Source organism: Etheostoma spectabile, chromosome 1 (assembly GCF_008692095.1).
Source record: "Etheostoma spectabile isolate EspeVRDwgs_2016 chromosome 1, UIUC_Espe_1.0, whole genome shotgun sequence".
Taxonomy (NCBI): Eukaryota; Metazoa; Chordata; class Actinopteri; order Perciformes; family Percidae; genus Etheostoma; species Etheostoma spectabile.
The window spans coordinates 384,177-409,234 of record NC_045733.1 but is presented as its reverse complement, the minus strand read 5'-3'; the positions used below and the strand labels follow the sequence as shown (position 1 = coordinate 409,234).

Sequence of the window (25,058 nt, the reverse complement as noted above, 5' to 3'; positions counted from 1 at the left end):
CTGGTGTGATCTCTCATGTTTAAGTTATGTGTTTATGGCTCAGTTAGAAGTTGCTTGGTGCCTTGGATAAAAATGAAAGAAATGTTAATATCTAATATTATTTACGTGTGTATTTGGCTGGTTACTTTCTTATTTCCTGGTGTTAAGGTCACAGAGTCCAAGTTTAAATCAGATCAGCCTTGGTAGCTTTGATGATGTCATCATGATTCCCATAACAGGCTGTCCTGCCAAAAACAGAGAAGAAAGACGCACGCACGCACGCACGCACGCACGCAGGCACGCACATTCGCAGATATTAGGATGCCCTCCAACAGCTCAGGTCACTCCAGATTGCATCAAAGGCCCTTTAGCGTTGACATTATCACTGTATATGTTAATAAATTGTGCTTGTGTCGTTGTATAGGGTCATGGTGTGTGTGTGTGTGTGTGTGTGTGTGTGTGTGTGTGTGTGTGTGTGGGGTTGTTTTGCGTTTTTTCTGTTATCTGCCTCCATATCTATCTGTCCTGACCTGTCTGTTTACCTGTCTGTCCTTTCCTTAAAGTATGCCTCTCTGTCATACTCATGTCTCTCCTCTCAATGTTTTAGGTCACTCAGTGTTGTTTGTCACGGCCATCTGAAGATGACTGTAGGAGGAGGAAGGAAAAAAAACTCAGAAAAGCAAAGTGGAAAAAGTGTATCCGTGAATGGCAAATGGCTGCTGGATATACCCTTTGTTGTTCTCTCTGCACACAGCCATTTATACAATCACTTCAGTTTCATGAGTGCCCAAGACATGAGATGAAGTGACAACGACCTGCGTTGTCATGCTTAAAAGTTAACTTTAGAATTTGATATTTATATACAGTATGTGAGAAAATGGAGGCACCTTCTCCTCTCTTTTGCCACCTTGTTTCCCTTTTTATCATGTCTTATACATTTCCACTCTCTTTTTCACTATGTTTATCTGTTGTCAACTTTCTTTCCTCTCTCTCCCCTTACCATTTTCCATTAGCTTTGTTTTTCTTCACTCTCTATGTATGACCTCCTTGTTTTACTGTCAGTCCTCCTCCTGAACCTTTGTGCTCCTCTTCCCCCCTTGTCTTTCCCTTGCGCCTCTTTCTGCTTCCAACCCAGTCTCTCAACTCCATTTCTTTTTTTATCCATCTTCTCGTCTTTTGTTGTTCAATGCTCTTTTTTTTTTATTGCCCACCCCTGTCCTTGCAAGAACTGAAATCCAACCCCATTTTCTTCCAGTCCTCCTCTAGATTCCCCTCCCCATTCACCCTTTTCCTGACTTCCTTTGACGTTTGAAGGAGAGTGGGGATTCACTCAGCTGACAAAAGGAGAGGCGATGACGTCATAGTAGACATGTTACACCAGCATCTGCTCTGGTCTAAAAATACACACCACAGGGCACACACAGTCAGTCGCAGCTGCACTCAGCATTTGTTTCCACCTCCACGCTCTACTGAGATGGCCCAGCTTTTACACAACTGGGGCTTGTGGGCACTCTGGGTTATATGCTGCTGGCCCACAACAGAGCAGCCTTGATGTGTTTAGATAAAGACTCAGGTCTTAAGGGTGTAGGGTGGAAGTTTGCTGGTATGAACACAGAGGAATGTTGGTATATTCATAACATTAACATCCAACCTGTCATTTACTGTATGAATGAATTTAACATTTGATCCATGTACGTTATCTCAATGTTTTACCTCAGACAAATGGGTATTACTAAATTGAAATTTGCTGAAACAAATCATTTACATTAATTATGTGAAAGAGTTCCTGCTATTATAATCAAACTATCCTACTTTATTTGAAGGATAATGTAGAAATGAGGTTACCTGCTGATAATGCCTGTGTCCCAATCGGGACGTTTAACTTTAGCGCTGATGAGCACATCTCTGCAGCGGGAAGCATGAGCAAAAGCCCAGTGAGTAAGCTAACTATGGAGCTGACTAATGCTCTGTTTGCACCATTGCCATTGCACCATTAGCGATTCCCGTTTTCTCCACCCTCTCTCTCCCTATGTGAGTCGCTGATTAACGGTACATATAAGCTCCACATGAGCACAAATGTTGATTCAAAAACAATTTTATTTATTAAAAGTGGTCCTCCAGAGTGTTTGATAAGTTCTCCATCCATGACAACGGTCTCTTATACAGAAATAATGGACTGTACAATGCCATGATTGACCAATCAGAATCAAGTATTAAACAAATTTGTGTAAATAAAGCTGGAAAACTTTAGCTTGCTAGCTAACATCACTGTGGCTGAGGATCACCTGCCACAACTAAGTAGCTTAATTAATGGTTGCGTAGAAGCATAACTTAGAGTGATAGACTCATTAACATTACACACTTCAAATAGGCTAATACTGGTGTGGCATTTAAATAATTTTAAATAACGAGCAAAATAGAAACGTTGTAAATTGTTTTATTCCGCTCTGATATCTAGGCTATATCTGCTACTTTTATGGTAATTCATTAATACCATTTCACTGTGTTTTTTGTAAATTTTAAGTATTTTTTAAATGTTTACTTGAAAAAAAGTTGGCTTCTTCAAGGCTAACAGAGAATGACACCAATCTAACAATTTTCTTTCGGAAAGTCAGACATGGCATCCCCCCGCTAAAGTTTTCCAGTCTAGAATCAATTCTATATTAATTTTAATAGTGTGATTGAGTAGTTCTACTCACATCTCAGAATTTTTTTTTTTTTTTTTTAAAGTAAAGTATGCTTCTATTCTGTCTCCTGTTTGTGCTTCTATGTGTGTATGTGTGTGTGTGTGTGTCTTTTGTTTTTCTGTTGCTGGTGTTGGCATTTAACTAGGGACGTGGAGCAGACCGGTCCATCGGACTTGGAGATCATCTCCCAGCCAGTGGAGGATGAGAACCAGTATTTGGCTCCTCCGGTGCAGCTGGTGAGTTTTGGCTACAGAGATCTGCCCCTCGCAGCTCTTGACCTCTCGCTGGCTGGCTCGCAGCTCCTCTCCAATGCAGATGAAGATGAAAACAGAGAAGGGTGAGTGAAGCTACTGTAGTGAGCATTGTTGGATAGGATAGATACATTTGGTTTATTTGTTTTTAATTGAATTTGCCTCCGTGGCAAGTGTGAGTGACAGATGTGAGCATTTTTTGGTTTCAAACTGCTTTTTGGGTTAATTCACAGTGACAACAATTTGCTACTTTTGAACAGTTTGGCAACTGCAAGGTGTGAGTGACACACTGGTGGTACTGTTTTCTACTGTAGGGGACTTTTCTAAAATCAGTTGGAAATGGCACAAACACACTTACTGTTAGTGTATTTATCATACCCTAAGCTTATCATGTTATGTTTGTTAAAACTGACCTGCTTTAGGTAACTGGTTGGATTTCTACCTCTATAGCACCCCTTCACTTATCTCTGCTGGCTTCGGATGATCCCCCGTTTTCTCTTTCTTTTTTTATTACTGATTTCACATCAGAGTGTATACAAACTACTATGATACTAGCAACAAAACCAAGTTTTTTTTTCCCCTTTTACACATGTTACAGTTACATTCTAGAGAGAGAACGATCTGCTGAAATTAACCTTACTATTTTGTTTGTATATTTAAAAAAATGTATAAAATAGAGTTAAAGTAAAAGAGTAGTGTGGCATAACTCTTACGCCTGCATTCTGGCTTGAATCTTAAAAAACCTTAGATAACTGCAAATTAATTAAAATGCATAATAAGTGCTGCATCACCTGATTGTCACACAAATGAAAATGTGTGTTGGATTTTGTGAAAAAATGGTATACACTTATGTCAAGAAGAGTTGTTGGGAGTAAGTACTTACATGCATAATGTGAAAAATGATTCAGAGTAAAAAAGGTTGCTGAAACTAATTAGTATTCAGAGCTGGTCAGCTTCCCCCTGAGGTGATTACATTGGCCAAAACATCAGACTAAAGAACCAGTGACAGCAGTGGTAAGCCACTCAATAATAATTTAATAATTTAATAATGTATACTGTTTATTGATCCCCAGTGGGGAAATTACAATTTACACTCTGTTTTGTTAGAATCACTACACACAGGCCTGAAATACACACACACATGCTCTAATGGAGAGATGTCAGAGTGAGTGGGCTGCCAGTGCTGCCAGCACCCTGAGCGGTTGGGGGGTACGAAACATACATACATCTGAACATACAGCTCTAGTGTCTTGAAGACCTGATTGATGCAAAGCTACTGATCTGCCCATTGTCAGCAGTAGGATATGATGTATAGCAAATGTCTGCACTGAAAACATACTAAAGAAATATTGGTGATTTGCTGTTGTGTTGTGGTGTGTTGCTGTGTGGCAATTTGGTGTTGTGTTGTGTGATTTGCTCTCCTGTTGCACTTCAGGGCCACCATAGCTTGGATACTTAATATTTTTAACAGAAAGCTTGTGTTACAAACTTGGGATGTGAAGTTTAAAAGACTTAGCACATTTTAGCTATGATTCCACATCAAGCTTATGCTACTGTAATTCAGTTTGTCAGACTGTTTTTCAAGAAAGCTAAACATATCCGAACATACTGACTAGAATAAACTGTCAACCTTTTGCTCTACATGTTATCATAGTTTCTGTCTAGTGATACAGTATGTTAGTGTGGTAAGATATTTCACATTTGACAGACTTACAGTTATTTATAGTTTTTTCCCCAAAATCCCTTGTTTGTTGTGTGTGCATGCATACACATTCACACTCACACACACACACAGATGCACATGACCCATCACATTTGCTTAAATGCCTTATACTGTATGTAGCATGCATGATTATCATCCATCATGTATTAAGTCTCCCTCCCCAAGTCCTTGACTTGCTGTCCCTGTTGCTCAGTATTACGTCCATTAATCATTAAGTGACAACCTCTGGGTTGTCCAGCGTCCATAACTTAACTGAGATCAATTCATCATTTCAGACTAAATATCCCCCCTCCTCCCCATGCCTGCTGAAAATATGGGCCTTTATTGCAAGTGACATTTTGCAGCGCAGGAGCCGATAATATCACACTCTTAATTTTGTGTGAGTCTTTTGTACAGTCTAACTATACATGCTGTCACGTTTAATTACTTTATTTGGTCTCACATGGGGGATCAAAAGCAGTCTGTTTAGGTTGTACTACAACACTTCCAGTCGTTTGATGTCATTAATGTAGTACTATGTATGAAGTCATTCATGATTTACACGTTGCCACAGACTGGTCTTCACTAATTTGTAAGTGTGTTTTCTATTATTTGTATGTAACCAAGCATCATTACTTGCTCTCATTTTTTGTTTTGACGATTCTTAATTTTAGTTACCCTTGAGGCGTCCTCTAGCTCCCCCAGTAAGAGTGTTTGCCCCATGCAGGCTGAGTCCGGGTTTCAATCCGACCTGCGGCCCTTTGCTGCGTATCATATCCCATATCTCTCCCCCTTTAATGTCTATCCACTATCACTGTATCTAATAAAAGGGAAAAGCCCCATAAATCTAATCTTTAAAAAAATTGTTTTTCTATTTTTCGTCTTGCTGGAAATTCTGTTTGGATTTCTGATGTTAGACTTTGCTGCACCAAGGGCATACTAGACTCAAGGTTTACTCAATTAGGTCCTGTACACTTCCAGTTCAAGAAAGAAAGCAATAAAAATGAATTATATGGATAAAAAACAGGAAATACTTTAACACCATTTTAGTCAAAGGCATGTTAAATGTTGGACCTGCTGATTGTGGGCGTGGTCCTTTGCTTTTTCCGCTAAAACACGATTGTGTGAAATACTGGTACAGAGCATATGTTTATGAGGTCACATCACAGCTGTCCTTTTGATTAGTCACAACACAACATTAACAGATTTTTTTCCCCTGTGCAAAACCTGCTTACTGTCCAGGCTTTCTATTCTGTCCAGAAACTCTGACTCAAACTTGGTTCTTAGCTCAAGCTCTCAATAGGATGCACATAAACACCATAAGCTGTAGTACAGGACCCAACAAACACACGCCAAATCCAAACACACTACCTCATCCTAGTTCTCCGTTTGACACCAAATCATGTCTCACTCCATTGGTTCCCTTCAGTTAGCCAGTCATGGTCAGAAACAGATGGATTTCACAGACGCAACGTCAACAGTAGGCGGTGCCAACACTCACACTGTGCTTGTATCAGAGCCAGTACAGCCATTATGTGTCCTATTTCATATTAGGGTCAGTGATAGCATGTGTTTCCATCCATATGCATAATGGATAGAAGTGCGTATGTTTATTGTGATTGTCCTCGCTGTCTTGGGCTGGTGTTGTAAGAAACATACAGTGATGAAAAATGCATGCAGCATTTGCTATTGTAGGTCAACTTGTGAAATACCTGCAAGGCTGCTTAAGCTTAGAATTGGCCAATAACTGGGTCACGAGCCTGCTGTTGTTGAGTAATCACAAAACGAGACTACCAATATGTTCAAATGAGCTTGGGTCCGGGGGCAAGAGACTTAAGTTCTTCCTTCTGGTCCCAAGGCTGAAAAACTGTAAGAACCCCTGCTGTAAGAAGCTCTAACAACAGATTTACCAGCCAATGCGGTGAAGGTTATTTTACCAGGGAGCCCAATTTACTGAAACTGTGCTTAGTGCGATGGGGTCACTATTTCATATTCAAGTCATTAGTGCAAAATGTCTGCCTGTAAAAATGCTGCCAGTGGGAGTTGTTAAAGTCATCATTCTTTCGTTTAGTTTTAATGAAATTCCGTTTAAATGCACCAGGCATGAGCTCCAGTAATGTGTGTGTTACATCTCCATTATACCTTAAAATGTTATACTAATCCCTTACATTAATCACCTATACTGTATATCTTGCTTTGTGATACTAGAGGTGGAATATTAAGTTGTTTATGGGTCTTGCATTTTGCAACCTGTGAGATTTTTTAAACAGAATAAAGGGAAGCAGTGAGAATCACCACTGAAAAACTGAGGATGTGTGAAGAAAAGAGGCCTCCTCTGACATTAAGGCCACGTCATTAGAATCAGTGAGATGTAGCAAGAGAGCGTCTCACTGAATGTGTCAGTCAGCCTTGCCCTCCAGGACCCAATTCTATTTTATTCTGTGGATTTCAGCACCGCTGGGCTTTTGGTGATTACGCCCGTGCCTCTGTCTCCTCATTATTGTATCGATCTACCTCTCAAACAGACAGCGGCCATTAGCCTCCGTAAATGACATTCACAAGCACCACGCCCGTGCACCATCATCATGTTTAATGCTGGTCTCCAGTGGCAGTGTGCAGCTTTCTTAAATCAGCGCTTTGACATTTGGTACCTGTGAGTTGACTTTGTTGGGTCATAACAGTATGTAAGGATCATCAGGCCCAGTTCTGTGTTTGTTTTCAGAATGCAGATAGAAAAAAGCTAGGGTGCATCTAGAAAAAAGACCGATTGCTGAATTCACCTTAGGGAAATGGGCCAGAGGAAATGAACTTTTTTTTATGGGCGTGTGGAATGATGAAGTGAAGTTTAAGGAATGCAAGACAGCAGCAGTGGGACAGCAATCCACAGACATCAAAATGAAAATATATGTGGGAGAAAAATCTGTTAGCTGCTCCACTGACTTTACCTGAGAAAGTGGATTGCCCCGCCACACCTCAACATCACTCCTCCCAGCCTGCATTAGCTGGCTCATTGGCTTCCTGAGATAGTGCAGGAGCGTCATGAAGAAAGCTGTGCATGGGAAATGTTAAGAAATGCTCTGTAGTGATGTTTGGAAAAAAGAGAGCGCACACTCCTGAAAGTGAAAATGTCACAACCATGGTAGAGGTGTTTCATCAACGTGGGGATGGCTCATTGGGTGAGGTGTGGAAGTTATTCTCTCTGGCAGTTTGGGAATGTCTCAGGGTCAGCAAAACTTTTCTCATCTACTCATTCCAGAAAGAAAGTGGGTGTAAATGAAAACTTTGTAATCTGAACAGATATATCTTCTGTTGCACTGTTAAATCTTTACATCCAAATGATTGCACCGGTGTGTAGTGTATTTCAAAGTTATTGAACTAATCAGTTTCATTGATGAGTCCATGAAAATTAAACTGCAGAAAGAAAAAAAGAATCACACATTTACATGTTGGGAGTAAGAGACAACCTGCAGGCTGTACTGTTTCTCACAGGTTTACAGATTAGATGTTGAACGAACACAGCACTGTGTTATTGTGGTTTGTCTACTGTATGGTTGCAGCATGTTTTATAGCAGGAAGCAAGCAGAGGGGATTAATCAAGAGAAAAGGCTTCTGTGTCAAGCTGCCATTGTGTGATGAAGCACCTACTGTCAGCCATGTTTGCATATCATAGCCTGTAGCATTGTGAAGGTGGAGCTGACCTTACTGCTATCTCTTGTATAGTGCGCTGCCCTCACTTCACATGACGGCAAAGCAGTCACTCACACACAAACCCTCCTCTATCACAGATATTTGTGCATGCATGAACAGAAACACAGCACATAGAGTATTTATACACGGAGAGAGGGGGGGGGGGAGGGACAATGCCAGGCCTGAAAAGCTTTCTCACTGCACTACATAGTGGTTGTTAATCTAATCCTCTGTAATCATGGTTCACTTCATATTCCAGTTTATACTGCGCTGTCACATCTCATTAGGAACAATAGTGTTCCTTCATTGATGCTTCTGCACATTTAGCTCTTCTTTCTCTCTCTTTCGCCACCCTTCTACATATTTCTATATTCCTCATGGTTTTTTCTCTTGCTTCTCCTATTGCCTGCATGTCTTACTATTTTCTTTTAACACTCACTGTCTCATCGTTTTTCATCCTTTTCTGTCCTTGATTTTACACAAAGTATGCCTTTCCTGAATACCAATCTGCGTTGTAACTAAACTAAATGCCAAGAAGTAGCCATTATCACTGTAAATCATATTGCACACACTTGTCAGTACATCCCACTGACTATCACTACCAGCGGCACCTTCAGGAGCCTTCAGGAGCCTCTCAGTTCACAGTCCTCTGGTGAGGGTGAAGGTTGAAGATTTCCAGCACCCGGTTACAGTATTGTTGCCTAACACAGTGTTCCTATCAGGAGAGACGTGGGCGACATTGTGGGAGGTGGTTTTTCTAGCTAGCATCAGGGGGCAGTTGCAGTGTTAGCAGTTTTGGCGTCATGGTAAGTGGAGTGTAGTTATTAATAGAGTTGGGCCCATCCATCTTCCTGTCTAGGAAAAATGCTGGGAGGACCAAGGTGGCGTGGGCTTGTGTTCAGCACTTTCATGGCTGCCCACTCTCTTCCAAGCTGCTTTTGTTTGTTTGCTCAGTTTTTTAAGTTGAAGGGTTCTTTTGGTGCATTTCTGCTTGTATCTGTGTAGGCTGCTGCTGGTGTGTGACTTTGTCGGGGAAAAATGCAGAGTTTATCAAAGAATATCAGGGAGGGAGATTTGAAGGAAATACAGTATCCTGCTGCCAATGTGGTATGATACACACATAAAAAGGTATAGAGAAGGTCACAGTGTGTAGAGTATGATGTATGTCAATGTGAGAAGGGATAAAGGGAAGTACCTGGCCTCATTGTTGACTGAGAAAAAGGGCTAACACCGGTCACCTGGATAAAAGCCTGCAGTGTAGAAATATCTTAAGATTCAAACTCACCAGACTACCCCAACCCTCCCCCAACACCTGAGTAGTGGAATGATGTCACCTCCCATCCCAGTGATGGGTGTGTGGCTGCCAGACGCAGAGACAGAAGCATATGTTGCTGATACGGCTATTCCAAATGTGCAAGGAGTCCAGGGTTAGGAACCAACACCAGATGGTTCATCTAAATCTGTAGTGAGCAAGGGGGGAAAAAGAAGAAAAACAAGTGCTCCTACCCTCTGCCACCCACCAGCTTAAGGCTATACTGGCCCATTTGCAAGTTTACCCCTATCCTTTTAACAATGTATCTTCATCAGTAAGTAAAACCAGAACAGATTTGTGCAACCATTTACTGTTGGTCCCTTTCCTGCTCTTTTACTTTAAATGCTGCAACTTTGTAAAAAGAGGGGAGAAAAAGTCAAATGTTGAAGTTTTGCTTTTTGAAATAATGCATTCTCTGAAGGCTCTCTCCTGGTCGAGCCAATTTGGCCTGATTTAATTAGAGAGCACAGGAAGTTGTCTGAGACGGCAACCGGGGAGTGACTGGCCTCCCCGTTATCTCCCAGGCTTCTTAATTCCTCTGCCACAGGGATGGCTGCCGGCTTGTTCGCAGAGCACAAGTAACTTGGTGGAGTTCTTTACTTTGTTGTAAGATGGTACATTGCAGGCAGTCATAAGTTGTACATATTGGTAGTACTTTCTGAAATAATCCCAAATAAATTGTACATTAACATCACAGCTCTTATATCTAACGTTACTATTATCTCTCATCAAGGAGTAAGTTATTCATCACTTGTTATCAACTACTGAAATTTCATGTACAATTATCATACTGTGAAAGTGAAAATACGCATCCTCTCCAGTACAATGATAAACAATTACGTAAAAATGCGATCCCACATGTGCTACCAACATTCATGATGTAGCATGTAAGATTAGAATTACTTTAGCAACAAGTCAAGCTTTCTGTCCATCAGGAAACTCCTCAAATTACAGAGTCCAGGCAGAGCAGCTGGAGAACATCAGAGATACGATAGTTTCACCAAAATCTGTGGTAGTACCATAAAGCATTGCACAATTCTCCTGGGAGATTGTTCCAGCTCGCCAAAGTTACAAGAACAGGTGTTCTTTGTTTTGCAGTGAGAATGACAGCAGGCATCATTCTCCCTATTACAAGTCAGTGTAGCATCAGAAAGATTTTGTTTTGTTGTTTTGTTTGTTATTTTAGGGTGAAATAGTTAAGCAATGTTGCTTTAAGTTTCACCATAATTAATTGCTCTGTACATTAGCCATTATGTACACTATTTAGATAAATGTATGGTAGTTGTATGTCCAAATCAACAACAAAAAATAAGTCTTAAAGTTAATATTCACAGACATGAAAAATGTGACATTTTCTAACTAATAAGTCCAGTGGCCGACAGGTGCAAATGCCCTGCAACTTTAGAAAACACATGCAAATAGACAAAACACAAGAAAATTAAGAAAGCAGCTTAATTAATTTGACAACACATGCGCAAGATTCAGCAAACGCGCTGCATAACACACAACACAACCAAATACATAAAGGGGCTGCAAATATAGAAATAATCAAAAAAAGCACACAAACCCCCAAAAAAGAAGCAAAGCAAATAGAAAACTAGATGCAACAAACAAACATTGCATCCAGATTACACAAAGGAAGTTCTCCAGGCCTCCTGTCCATAGACTGTATGTTAAAATAATACTATTATTAATATCATTTATATATTTTTTAATAATATAAAGTCCATGCCCCCGTCTCATGCCCTCTCATCTGGTGCCAACGCTAATCTTGACTTTTTAAAATAAAAGCTTGCGTCTGGTCCACTATGTCTTTGTACTTTGGTGTTTTGGATGTTTTTGAACTAAACAGCATGGCAATCATGCTGCTAATACAATAACTTTTTTAGCAGATGTCTTACTTACAACACAATGGAGTTAGCAGTTTTGTGTTTATATGTGTGGGGGGGATTAATTCAGTTTGATAAATCCAACAGTCTCTACAAAGCTATAGCTCAAATTGACTGGCTTAAAGGGAGGGACTAGAAACTTTTTCATTTCAAGAGCGAATTGCTCCACAATAAGAATACAGATTGATTATCACTTATTTTGTTGGTAACTGTTTTGTTGTATCATCACAATATTACAGTTGAGGAGGCCTACACTTCAGTGATGCACGTTTCCGACCTTGAAATTAAACCCTCTCGCTGATGCAGTTTTAAATGTTTTATTTCCACGATTTTACAGACACGTCTCTGCTGATTGAGTCTGTGACCTGAGCCGAGACACACCCACCAAACGAGAGAAAACTTATCTCAAACATAGGCTTAATATTTGCGGTAGCACACCGTTTCACACCGTTCTGAAATTAAACGTGTCCCGGCTCGCTCTCTCTCCACAAGCTGTTCCACTTAGTGCTCCCTCTAGAGGCCTGGAGAACTTCCGTTGTGTAACTGGATGCAGCGTTTTTTTTGTTGCATCTTTTTTTGTTTTTGCGTCGCTTCTTTTTTGGGGGTTTGTGTACTTTTCTTTTTTACGTTGTTTCTGTATTTGTAGCACATTTATGTATTTGGTTGTGTTGTGTGTATTTGCAGCGCATTTGCTGAATGTGCATGTGTTGTCAAATTAATGAATTTTTCTTAATTTTGTTGTGTTTTGTCCATTTGCATGTGTTTTCAGGGCATTTGCCCCTGTCGGCCACCATAAAATAAGGGAGAGAGATTGCATGCCGGAGCAAAAACCTATTAGTGAAGAGCAGCTTGATTGAGTTGCAAGCAGATTGGATTTTCTTCATCCTCTTATTTGTGGCACTCAAAGTAGCTAAAATGATAATAACAATAATGATAATCCACCGAAATGGTTTAGACCTTGTTATTAAACAAGACCATGTTAATTTAGCTCTGTTCACTTAACAGTATTTGAACCTCTGGTTTTGAAAGCACCATGCCTCATTAGTCTATCTCATCACTAAATCAAAAATACTCTATTGATTTGTTTGCCACATCTTAAATGAGCTTTACATCCTATTAATTCACTTATGTTACTTAATCTGAGATTTATAACTAACTGCAGTCTATAGTAACAGTTGACCAATCAAGGGTGCCTCTGATTGGCTGCACACGAATGAATGCACACATATGGCGTACATGCACAGAATACAGAATACACCCATGCGTGTACTCACAAACCAACACACACACTGACCTTCCTGTCCCCTTGTAACATACAAATGAGTCTTTCACCAGCGTTCCCACAGGGCTGCAAGGAAAAACTGAACACCAGTTGCCCTTGTTCATTGAGTTGTACACATGAGGAACTGCTCACAGTAAACCCAAGCCTCTAGCTGCAGGTGAAAAATATAATCTAAATCATGTTTCTTCTAGTATGTATGTAAATACTGTACATGTATATAGCAAAAGACACCCAGACTTAAAGGGACACAAAACGATATGGCTGTTCTTTGCAGTTGTGTGTAGTTGTGTCTCTGTGGTAGTTTTGTTTGTCTTTCAGGTCTCTTGCATCTCTTTCTGGTCATTTAATTGACTTTCTAAAATGAAATGTTAACAATCAACAAAAAATAAATGAACAATTTAAATAAATAATGGGCTTGCCCGACAATACCGTTGATGTAAGAAGGTAAATACTAAAGTAATGATCACAAACTTGTCATGTTTCTTTTTAGCTTTAGCCGGAGTAAAAAAAACAAAAACTGCTCGATCTCTGAGCAGAAGTCAATAACTCGTGTACATCTTTACTCCAGGGTCAGCCTTTTATTGCTTTGGTTCTGTTTCCACTGGAAGTGCTGCAGGAGTGCAGGGGCTTGCCTCTGATGTGTTGTGATCAATGGTGCATAGGCATTGGTAATGGGGAACCTTTCCAATGTTAAACTAATTACCTGACAGTATCGGGGAAACTCAGCATGTATTTTATGCTTAGTTGGTACTCCCCCATTTCCTCACTTGCTTTAGCGTGAACTGAAGCATTGTGTACATGTGTGTTTGTGAGTGTGTGCATTGGTTGTTGACACATCTGTTTGTAGAGGAGGGTAGGATGCTGCCTGTCTGGTGTCTGCTTTATCGGGTGAGACTGAATTTGACATCGGCTGACTGTGATTTTGCTTGAAAGGACACTCTAAAATCCTTCCTTCAGAAAGAAGAGGGTCTTCTTGCATCTGCCCCTTCTCTTCTTTCCTGTTAAAACAAATTCCATGAGCAGTAAAGTACTTCTTGACAGCATGTTGTTTGGCTGTATATACAATGATTAGACATGGACCAACTCTGGGCCTTTTGCCTTGAAGCAGCTGATAGGAGCACTAGCTGTAGGAGGTTCTGATTTGGCAATAACAGAAATAAACAAAGATGGTGTTTTTACTGCCAGTCAGTAAAAAAAAAAAAAACTGAAACTGAAAGTCAATAATCTGTACCCACATTCATTATGTGTTTTTTTGTATTTTGTGATTGTACTACTCATGTATGCAAGAAATAATTTGTTTCTGTTTAGTAATTTAAGGAGACTCTGAGGTCTACATGAAGTGCAGTAAGCAAGCACAAGCTGCTACATAACATATTTTAAAATAAACGCTTTTATGTTTCTTCTTATATGTGAGTTATGAAACAAAACTTGATAAGTTGAGTTAGCAAGCCAAGATTTATTGTTATGTACAGTATGTTTGCGTTTGCGTCACTTTCCGACCAGTCAGAAATTGCTCAATGTAGCTTTAAATGCGTTAATTCTAACTAGGAAATTTGTTGATTGGTCCACCAGACTGAAATTGCACAACAACTATTGCCAAAATATCTTCTACACCACATCATACACCACCATCATGGTTCCCAGAAGATAAAGGCGTATCAACATCAGCCTTGTCTTTAGTGCTAATTGTCATGCTCACAGAGCTGCTACTGTGGCTGTAGACTCTTAGTCTTAAGTAAACCTAAACCATTAAGGGCTGAATTTAATGAACTTGAGTAAACACAATGCAATATCTCGCTTTATCTCTCTCTCTCTCTCTCTCTCTCTTCCTTTCCTCTGTGCTCTGGGTGTAAATGAGTTTCCATCCACTGGGGTCACATTTCTTGCACAGCAACACACCATAAAAAGTGTTGAGACGATCTCACAATCTCACCTCTCATCCCAGGAATAGTAAGTCATCACCAATTTCAAAGCACCCTAGATGATAAGCCAATAACAGAATACAAAAAAACAACAACTTTCAAGTAGTGGATAAAAATGTTTTTATTATTTTAAAATTATTTGTTACATGCAAGCTATTACCTTTGATGAGTTGTCAGTTTGGAATGCATATGTTCTTTTGTGTCAAGAAAACAGAATTATCTGCTTATTACAAATCATAAAAGGACTGCAGCAGCACAAGTTGTATGGTGTTCTTTTGTGCCATTGTTTGGATTTACAATATTATATTTACAAATTTTAGCTGCCCATGGATACTGTAGGTGGTTTTCAAACTTATACAGGGTACCATATTTATGCTCTATTCTGTTAAACCAAAGTGAAAAGTTCATGCACAGGCGTGCTTGAATATTTAAACTAAAATATAATATTTATAAATTTCCAATGTTTTCTGTGTTTCCCAGTTGTTGTTGTCCAGGTGTTACTGAGGACTTTAGGGGTAATTTATAAGATAAGGGAACAATAAGTACTCGCACAACTAGTGTACATAAAAAATATAATTGTGGAAGATTTTTTTTAATCTTAAATAGACACCAAATTACCAACATTTGACCTCATTCAGAGCCAAACAAGTATTGTACTGATCTTAATATTGTCAAGAAACTATGCACAGCCCATTATTTTCCTAGGCTGGGAACACCCTGACGAACTTCCGTCAAATTTGAGATTTGCTCTGCAAGTCCATCTAGCCAAGAGCCCATTTAAGCCCATTTAAGCCCATTTCCAATTTTTCCAAATCGAGGCACCAATCACAACCGTTAAGGCGGGCTTTACACAATGACGATAGCACAGCGCCGTTGAAGCAGATCGAATGGGCTGCCAAATTACGAATCCTAATATGGCCACGCCAAGACCCGCCCTTCAATGACACTCGATTGGTTGGGGTTAGGCATTCACAGCTCGAGTGGTTAAGGTTATGATAGAAGAATGGACAGGGCATAGGCCCTGTACATGTAGGCATGGATGCCTGGCCAACAGTAGTGTGTGAATGCTATTGGGCGGGTCTTAGCATGGCCGTAGTAGGATTTGTAAATTTGCAAACGGGCTCCGCAAAAAAAAAAATGGACATGTGAGCATTCAAAAACTCAACATCTAACCTGAGGAGACGTGGTGGTGGTTTTAGTTTCTGCTGTGGAGAGGTGGATGTTAGTCTTTTAGGTTACATACAGTATGTTTTACACATGCAGTATCCATCCTAATTTGATGTGACAAGTCTCTCAAGTAAGCTATTTTGTAATTAATAAATACATTTTAATTTATTTTATTGATTGGATGAGCTATAATTTGCCTAAATATGATTATTTTGTATTTTTGTCGGTCTGATTGATGCTTGTGTTACGAAATAAATCAGACGTTACTCAACAGTCACTACTTGAGTAGTTTTTTCATCAAGCACTTTTTTACTCTTACTCAAGTAATTATTTGGATGACTTCTTTTACTTTTACTTGAGTCATACTATTCTGAAGTAACAGTACTTTTACTTGAGTACAATTTTTGGCTACTCTACCCACCTCTGGTTTTAGGTCTATCCATTTGCGCCCAGAGGCATTTGAGCGGCGTCCGTTGGTTAGGCCCCTTTTCAAAGGAGCTGTGAATGAACTTTCCCCAGACCCACTCTCAGTTACAACTGAGAAGGATCTGGTGTCAACCAGGCTATTATTTTCTTGAAGTTACTAGTTAAACGTGGACAAATTAGGAGAAATAGAAAAGTAAAAGCATGATATTTCCCAATGAGGACAAGTTTAAATTGAATTTATACACACTATTTGAGTGAAAGGATATATTCATTATTATTGTCTATTGGACAAAGGATGAATGAATGTTTAAGCAATATATAACCTTCTCCCCTGTGGGGGAGTACTTTATCTGATGAGACCATCAGGTGCTGTGAGCCAGTCCCAGTGTTGGGTGACTCACTCAACATGCTGGTATCGATTACTTTCCCTGATTTAATCTCCCTCCTCTGTTTCCCTGTCCAGCTCCACTCAATCTCACTGGCAGTGGGAAACGGTGACAGCTATATCAACCTGCTCAACACACACTGATATAGAGAATAAACGAGGGGACAGAGAAAGAGAGAAAAATAGAGAGATAAAGACAGAAATGTGGGAAGAGAGCAAATGAAGAAAGACCATTGTGCTCCATGTTTGTGTCAAAAAAATCTTATTTGACTAAACTGCAAATCCATATTAGGTTGTGAAAAAATGTGAAAACCATGAAGCCAAAGTGAGTTTTAAAGTTAGCAGTTTGGAAGTGACCTTGTCCACTGTTTGTGCTTGTCTACTAGTGACTTGGGCCAGGTGGTTCTGTCAGGCCGTCAGAGCTGAGCGGGTCAGAGAAACAACATTTGCTACTGTTCTGTTGCTTTAATAGGACTCATTAATATACTGCATGTGTCACCAGCAGTGTCTGACTGTGTCCCCTCTGGGCTGGGCTAGTTTTGGCATGACATGAGGTAAAAACACACACATTCACTGATTCAGCCTATTTGTCTAACGTATCAAAGCTGAGTCTTTGCACTGCCTGTGATATCCCATTCCTTATTTATTTGTGTGTGTGTGTGTGTGTGTGTGTGTTGTGTGTGTGTGTGTGTGTGTGTGTGTGTGTGTGAGTGTGTGTGTGATGCTTTGGCTTGTGCTGTGCAGTCATCCTGTAGAGAGACATTTTCAATTGCTCAGCAGATTGTAACACAGGTGTATTGCTTTGTTGACTCATAATATCCTCAGGTGATAGATTTGATCTTGGCCAGCATGCTGCTTTCTGATTCGTCACGCTAGTCAGTTGCACGCTTGTACGCTTGTTCACTTTCTTGCTGAGACTTGAAAAGATCGATACCACTCTTTGCTAAATATGATACTACAGTTGCAGAACAGAGGGAAACAGCAACCCTGACTCTGTCCAAAGGTAAACAAAGACCTTCAAGGCTCACTTATGAATATATATGGGCCGGACTATTAATTGTCCAGGAGCAGTAACTTCCTGCCATCTTGTTGTTACCCTGAGGTTGCCATGGCAACCAGCAGAGGCTAAAAACATTTCCTTTAAAAAACTTCCCTTAGTGTATTACCCTACCATGCGTTGGGGGTATGGAGGGAAATACTAAAATTACCCCAAAAGTGGAAGTATTGTCTTCAGTTGTGATTTATGATTGGCCGCGCTATGACATCAAGCTCTTAAAACCTGAGGCGACTGTACCCTTGTAAAGTTTGTTTGAAGAGTATTTCACATTTGGCACTTCTTTTTTACCATTCCCGATCATGGACTTTTATTGTTCTGGTAGTATTTTCTTTTTTTGCTTCTCTGCAGCATTGAATGAAGCGTGAAATTATTTTATATAAGATGCACCTTTATAGACTTTCTAATCGTATGGTGGAAGTTTGCTAAACCATAACCGCAGGAAATGGAGTTCATTTGAACCAATGAAATGTTTGGATGACTGAAATGCACGGATGTCGTTCGTTTTTTTTCTCTCCCAAAACTTATTTTCACAGAACTGAATGTTTTATACAATCAGATAACAGAGCGTTAGTTGAACAAAATTCTGCTGTATGCTGTTAGGAGTAGTCACAAATCCAGAAAGGTGAGAGAAGGTTACTGGAGGTTGACTGGTGCAGATACCCAGAGTCTCATGTACAATGTGGGTGGAGAGCAATGCAGTGCTGAAGGACATCATTCACTAAGTTCCTGTTTAAATAAAGAAAAAATACTTTATATTTCTTGTTTAATGGTCCCGTGATCAAAAACAAGAATGTTTTAAGTCTACCAGTGAAATAATGCTGTCTTATGTTTAATGCGTTTGTCTAATTTAGTATGAAGTACTATTATACATTATACATTACAATGATTATTTTGTCGATTTCCCATTGCCAGATTTTCTTTGGTTGAACAGTAGATTTTTTTTTTTCCACAACTGCCTTACATCTCACCAGCTGATTTTTTGTGTGGCATACAAATGCCTCGGGGGAGGAGGGATGTAATGTAATGTAGTTTGTGTTTGCTTGATTGATAGTTCCTTGTAATGCAGTTTGGGGACATATGCTGGCATGCATGAGAAGTGGTGCTGCGGATTTGTTGTTCAAATAATTTTTGAAGATATGTGACTGGACACTGAGAAGTTAATTTTAGTTAAATGACGTGGCAGGATGCGGCTTCAAGAAATTAAGGTCTGTTGGTAAAGTATGCTAAGGAGTCACAGTTTTAGTTTTTTGTCTTGTCTTGGTTATTTATACACAGTATTAGCATATATAGTGATATATATGAAAACACTGATTTTGTATACTGTATATTTTTTTTATATATGTATATATAGCCTGGCATATAGGCTTGTTCTCAGTACGGCATGATACCTGGCATCCACAGAGTCTCGCCAAGACTCAGGTGGAGCAGATTCTGCACCATCTGGAGCTTGCACATTTATGCCACCCCACCCAAAGCCAAGAAGATGATTGTTATCAGCATGATTACGCCTTTATTAGATTAGCTGTGCATTGTTTACAGGCTTGTGGCTCTGCCCATGCCAGCCTTGAACAAATACTTTCCGATGGGAGGGTGGAGTGATCAACACATCAACTAAACACATGTTCCCTTATTGCTACATAAATGTGTTCTGTAGGAGAAAATAAGGCACATTTTAGAAACTTTTGCCTTAAAAATTCAACTTTAATTGTTGATCTGCTGTGGAAGTTGTGTGACAGTTCTCCTTAATCAAATAGCCAAAGAGCCACACATGAAGTAAAAAAAGACACATGTGTGGCCTCTTCCACTGACTGAGCAGAAGTTAAAATGTCAGAAATGAGGAGGTGACACGTAAAAAGTCTCCCCTGGAGGGATAGGTCCGCAACAGCATTAAATCAACTGCAGTAAATGCTCTCGGCCTGTTTTGTAGTCATGTGCTTAATCTAAGAGCAAGGTATTTCTCCATGTACAGGAGGGACTTTTACAAGATCTGATATAGAAGGAAATGTATATATTTGATTGAAATTGCACACAATCTGTCATTTCAAAGAGTAATTTTCTAGTACATCCCAAAACTAGAGATGACCCAGTTACACAGCAAACAGTAGGTAAAAGTAGGACTTTTATTGGGGATTCATTTGTTTCATTCCAGTACTGGTGGCATTAACAATAAATGTTTAATTTGCAGTTTTTATGTGAGAACATGATGTGGTTTGATAAGGCTATAACTGGTAATAAAACGGATAAAAAAAGTCCAGATTCTTCTGTAATGAGTGTAGAATAATCAGTTTTGAAGCCACAGTGAAAATGGAGCCATTTTTGCCACAGTTGCAGCTCATATTAGCACCACGCCAAATAATGAAGACATGATCAGAGGAGAAATGCTCTGCCAGCGTCTGTCTCCACCATGCCAGTGCATAGGGAGAAGGGAAAGGTAGTGGGCAGAGCCAACTTTCCACTCCAGCTGGAGAACTAGTGAGAGGCATTGTTTCTATCATCTCCTGCTGTCAGCCCTTGTAGTAGCTGGTCTGTAAGACTAGTCACTATTTCAAAATAGCATTGAGTCCTCTTGCCAGACACTTTAATGACCTACATGCTGGATTCTTATAGTACAAAATCTACCTGGCAAAATCAAGCTTTTGGTTACCATTTTCTCTGGACCATATTCAAGGCAGACAGGAGATTGTTAGCTAATGTGGCTGATATTTTAATTGGAAATACTTATTCCATAGATAAACAAACAGTTCTCACACATATGTCTAGATGTAAATTTAATTTACATATTTCTTTATGTCTCACACTTTCACTTGTGTCTTGGGCCACTGATTTTGCTGAATGTGAAATTGTTCACTCTAAGCAGCATCTTCTACAGTGACTCACTTCATTGCCATGTAAAAAGAGTCCATCAATATTCCAGTCACACCTACGGCTGCTGGTCAAGTCAGTGGTTCACAGAGCTTCACTGTCCCTTTCTCTGTCAATGCTGTCTCTGAACGCACTTCCTTTCCCCCTTGCTCTGGCTATCAGCAACAAACTTGGATTAAACAGACCTCCCCTTTCATAAGTGTAAACTACTACCCTCTGTTGGCCATGTCAGGAAGTTCAAATATCAAGCTCAAACCATTCAAATAAAGTTTAGCATTGCACTCAATGCAAGCATAGGTTCATCCATAGCCAACAATGTCAGTTTAAACATGCTGTTCTGGAACATTATTCATTATTTAGGTGTCACTTCTGAGTCAATTTATTTGCCTTGATTATAGTTTGTGTAAAGGAAAAACATTGATTTCAATAATTCTATTTGTGGCTGTGAAAGATTTCTCATTGTTTTAATCAGGGATTTGAGCTTACTTTTATGATATGTAGTACCTTTTTATTTTGTTGGTATTGTATGGTCTAGAAATGCAAAAGAACAACCCATACTGATTCAAATCTACTTACTTCAAATAAAACCCTTACCTCTTTTTTTGTGGTTTGCTCTCTTTAGGTCCAACTGGCTGAAGCCTTGCTGCGGCCGGCGAGTGGCCCTGTGGCAGGTCTGTCTGCTCAGCGCTGGCTTCAACTGTATCCTGGTGGCCTGCGTCATCCTGGTGGTGCTTTTCCTGTCCTTGGAGCTGCTCATAGACACCAAACTCCTGCAATGTAAATAGTGTGCATGGCTACTTATTTGTTTCTCCTATTTTAACTTTTATTTTTTATCAAGGGAGAGGTTTGCTGAGCATGCATATTCTTCTCCAGCAATACACTGTGTGACGTTCATAGAACACCAGGGAAGCATCCAGTGCAGCGCGCAGGAGCAGTTCCACTGGAGTAGTGGGAGTTAATTGCTTCAGTGTCCTTGATCATTTAACTGAATCTTCACGAACTCCACTGGTGCTTTTCCTGCACTGTGGCCTACAGTACCTGCAGATAGGTTCAGATTGTTATTAATCTTGCTGTACAGCTACACTGGCACATTCTTACTCTCATGGTTTAGAGGCTATACCTTGTTGGTTGACATAATGACAGATAAGGAAGAGCACATCACAGTCAAAAGGTCCTGGATTTAAAAAAGTGTCATATTTAATTACAATTTTGAGGTACTTGCACTTTAATATTTCAGAGAAAAAATATTGTACTTTTTATTCTACAACATTCATTTTTCAATTAAAGTTACTGATTACTTTCCAGATTCCTATTTTTACATAAACACTATAAAATATAAATATCATAACCTTATTTACAACAATATATAGTTAAATATTAAACCAGTGCTTTTCAACCTTTTTGGCTGGAGCCCCTTGTCACATTTCCATTGATTGTGATTCGCCAAAGAGACATTTCCACTCTATACAACTCACATGGTTTCATTCAAAAAGGTGTTCAAGGACCCTGACCCCGAGGTCTAATGCCACTGGACTATACTACATACTGTTATTTAAGTAAAGCATCTTAGTGTAGTACTTCTTCCACTATTGGCGTTGTGTGATGTGTGTTCATACTGGTGGATAAAGGGACCTAAACTGTCCATTAATATGACTGTATAATAATCTGACAGTAACATACTGTAGACTTAAACCATAATACATTTTAAATAATCTACACACACAAAGTGTGACTTTGAATTTTGTTCCATATTCTATTTTACAGTACATGCAGTAGGGCAGTTTACAAAGATTCATGTCTGAAGATCCATTACTTATAACAAATCATCATAATGTGAATGCATTTTGTGTCCATCACTGCTGTGTGTGTAATCTTGCCAGTCACAGAGGAGCTGGTAGTGCTGGGTGGTAAATGGTTGTGATGAAGAATGATGGAGAAAGGTGATAATGAACCAAGTCTCTTGTCAATGGGAGCAGGCACACGTCCCCATCGATTACTGGCCAGCATCCAGCTCTGATGATACCTGAGTCTCGTTGCGGTGACTGCAGGACTCTAGTCACTTCTGATCTCTTGTAATCTAGTGCTTTGTCTGCTGCCACTCCGGCAAGACAAACACTGGAGTGGGCAATAAGGCGGGAGAGTGAGAGAGTGAGTGCACAGAGAAATTTGTGGCATAGGACATAGGTAGATACAGATTGGCACTGTGGATTCATGAATGGACATGAAATGCTGATGGACAGAATGGTTTCTAAACTTTAATTCTAATTTCATTTGCTTACCTCGTTGTTAAAGGAACACCTTGTTTCATTGCATCGGCGCTTGTGTGCTCCTCTTTGGAACTTTGCAGGTTAACATTTGTCCACGTTTCTTTTATCAACAGTTTCCAATGCTTTCCAATTTGCCAGCATTATACACTGGATCAGCCTTATCATCCTGTCACTCTTCTTTTCAGAGGTAAGACATACACATTGTTGTCCATAGAACCTTATTTATGGTACCACTATAAATAGAAATCTTCTTGCTCTCAGTCTCTTGCGTGACATAAATATTCACAATTTAACTAAACTAAACTAAACTTTCTTTAACTGTAGATTATATCCTAGCAATACAAACCAGGTACAGGTCTAAGGGAACTAGAGTACGTGGCTGCCATTTAATTTCCTCTATCATCTCTATTCTAACGTCTAGTCAGGATTCAGCCTTAGCTTCAGAAATACCTTGAGGCTGGATGGCCAGTGAAATGTGTATTGTGTAAACCATAATTGTAATTAGTCTTAATAAAATTTGAGCCATTGTTCGTAAAAAATAATATCTTATCACCACTGGAGAATTGTGAAAAACAAAATGGAGAATTTGGCCCACAGGCCTCCACTTCAGTGCAAACCAATTACCCTGACAGCCTCAGCCCCAATGCCCTAACCAAAACATTAATTACCAGTGAGCCTGAAGGAGAGATAATTAAAGCTAAGCTTAATGAGCAGTGGGGATGGGGTTACAGTGATACAATCCATCCAAACACCTCGCCCACTGACATCACAGAAGAGTCATCTGTGACCACCAGCTGGTCCCACGGCACCAATCAGAAAACAGGATTCGAACATGTGGGTGGAGTCCCTGCACTTCTCACTTGACACCAGCACTGTTGTCCAACATGCGCTACGGATGATGGATTAGCAGGACCAGTCGTACATGACACCCTGTGCTAATAAGAGTGTAAATCAATGGCCCTGCTCAACAAATGGTCCCGCAACCAACAGCATTTTTTAAATTAGATTACAAGTGTAATCTAATTTACTCATTGTAAGTCAATGATCAAGATCAGGAAACATTTAGAGCCACAGAAATAATAGTTCTATCAAAGAGTTAAAATGATTTTGAAAGGAGAGTATTCTGTCTTCTTTGTGATATTTCTGTAATGTGTCAAATGCAAATCAGTTATATTGTATTCATGTATTGTATGTGTGCATGGATTTCCTATTTGCTAGCTGCAATACATTTTACACTACTCAAACAGTTTTATTTTATTTTAAAATGTTGGCTACTTTTAGGGTGCCTACTGCACATATAGCATTCTGGCATAGTGATTATTTTCTTTTTTTATTTGAAGAATAAAACTGTTCCACACAGGCCTCTTCTCAGTTTCTAGTCTATCTTCACAAGTCTTGACAAAGGGTGTTGGATGTAATGACAACTCAAAAGACTAAGAATATCAAAAGAGCTTTTTATATGTATCCACATACTTCCTCACCTTATCTATTTTAATGCTTTCATTTATCTTTCTCTGTCTGTCTTAGACTGTCTTCAGAATTGTAGTGCTTGGGATCTGGGACTACATTGAGAACAAAGTTGAGGTTTGTGCTGGTGTTTACTAGCAGATTTTGGTGACCAGTTTTTTTCAGTTTTGTCACAATATTTACAAGTTTATATGTATATATATATATATATATATATATATTATATGTATATATATATGTATTGTTTTGTTTTTTTCCCCAGAGCTATGCCTCCTTGTAGTAGAAATGGTTCAACATCTTGGAAAATAGGCTTTACACACAAACACACACACACGACCACACACGGACACACACACGGACACACACACGGACACACCTAAACACACACACAAACAACATTTGCCCGTATTTAAATTGTGTGTGTGTGTGTTGGTGTGTGTGTGACCTCTCAGGTGTTTGATGGTGCTGTCATCGTGCTGTCCCTGGCCCCCATGGTGGCCTCCACGGTGGCCAATGGGCCCAGCAGCCCCTGGGATGCCATCAGCCTCATCATCACTCTACGCATCTGGAGGGTCAAGAGGATCATTGACGGTGAGGCAGACAAAACACTGTGTCCATCAAATGAGTCTTACTAAGAGGCCTGTATGTGTAGACTAATTCATTTTTAGGAGCAACTCAAGGAAATACCCTACTAATGTACTTTCTAAACTCAAAAG

At 39.7% G+C, this 25,058-nt stretch overlaps 1 protein-coding gene across 1 annotated transcript in view; it reads left to right on the top strand.

The window, feature by feature from the left end:
• The window catches only part of LOC116688015 (transmembrane protein 266), a 49,685-nt gene that overhangs the window by 11,876 nt on the left and 12,751 nt on the right, over positions 1-25,058 (top strand). The window contains exons 3-7 of the mRNA XM_032513788.1: positions 2,812-3,003; positions 21,231-21,385; positions 22,989-23,062; positions 24,403-24,459; positions 24,795-24,933. Of these exons, the coding sequence (XP_032369679.1) occupies positions 2,812-3,003; positions 21,231-21,385; positions 22,989-23,062; positions 24,403-24,459; positions 24,795-24,933 (617 nt within the window). The remainder of the gene's footprint in view (positions 1-2,811; positions 3,004-21,230; positions 21,386-22,988; positions 23,063-24,402; positions 24,460-24,794; positions 24,934-25,058) is intronic.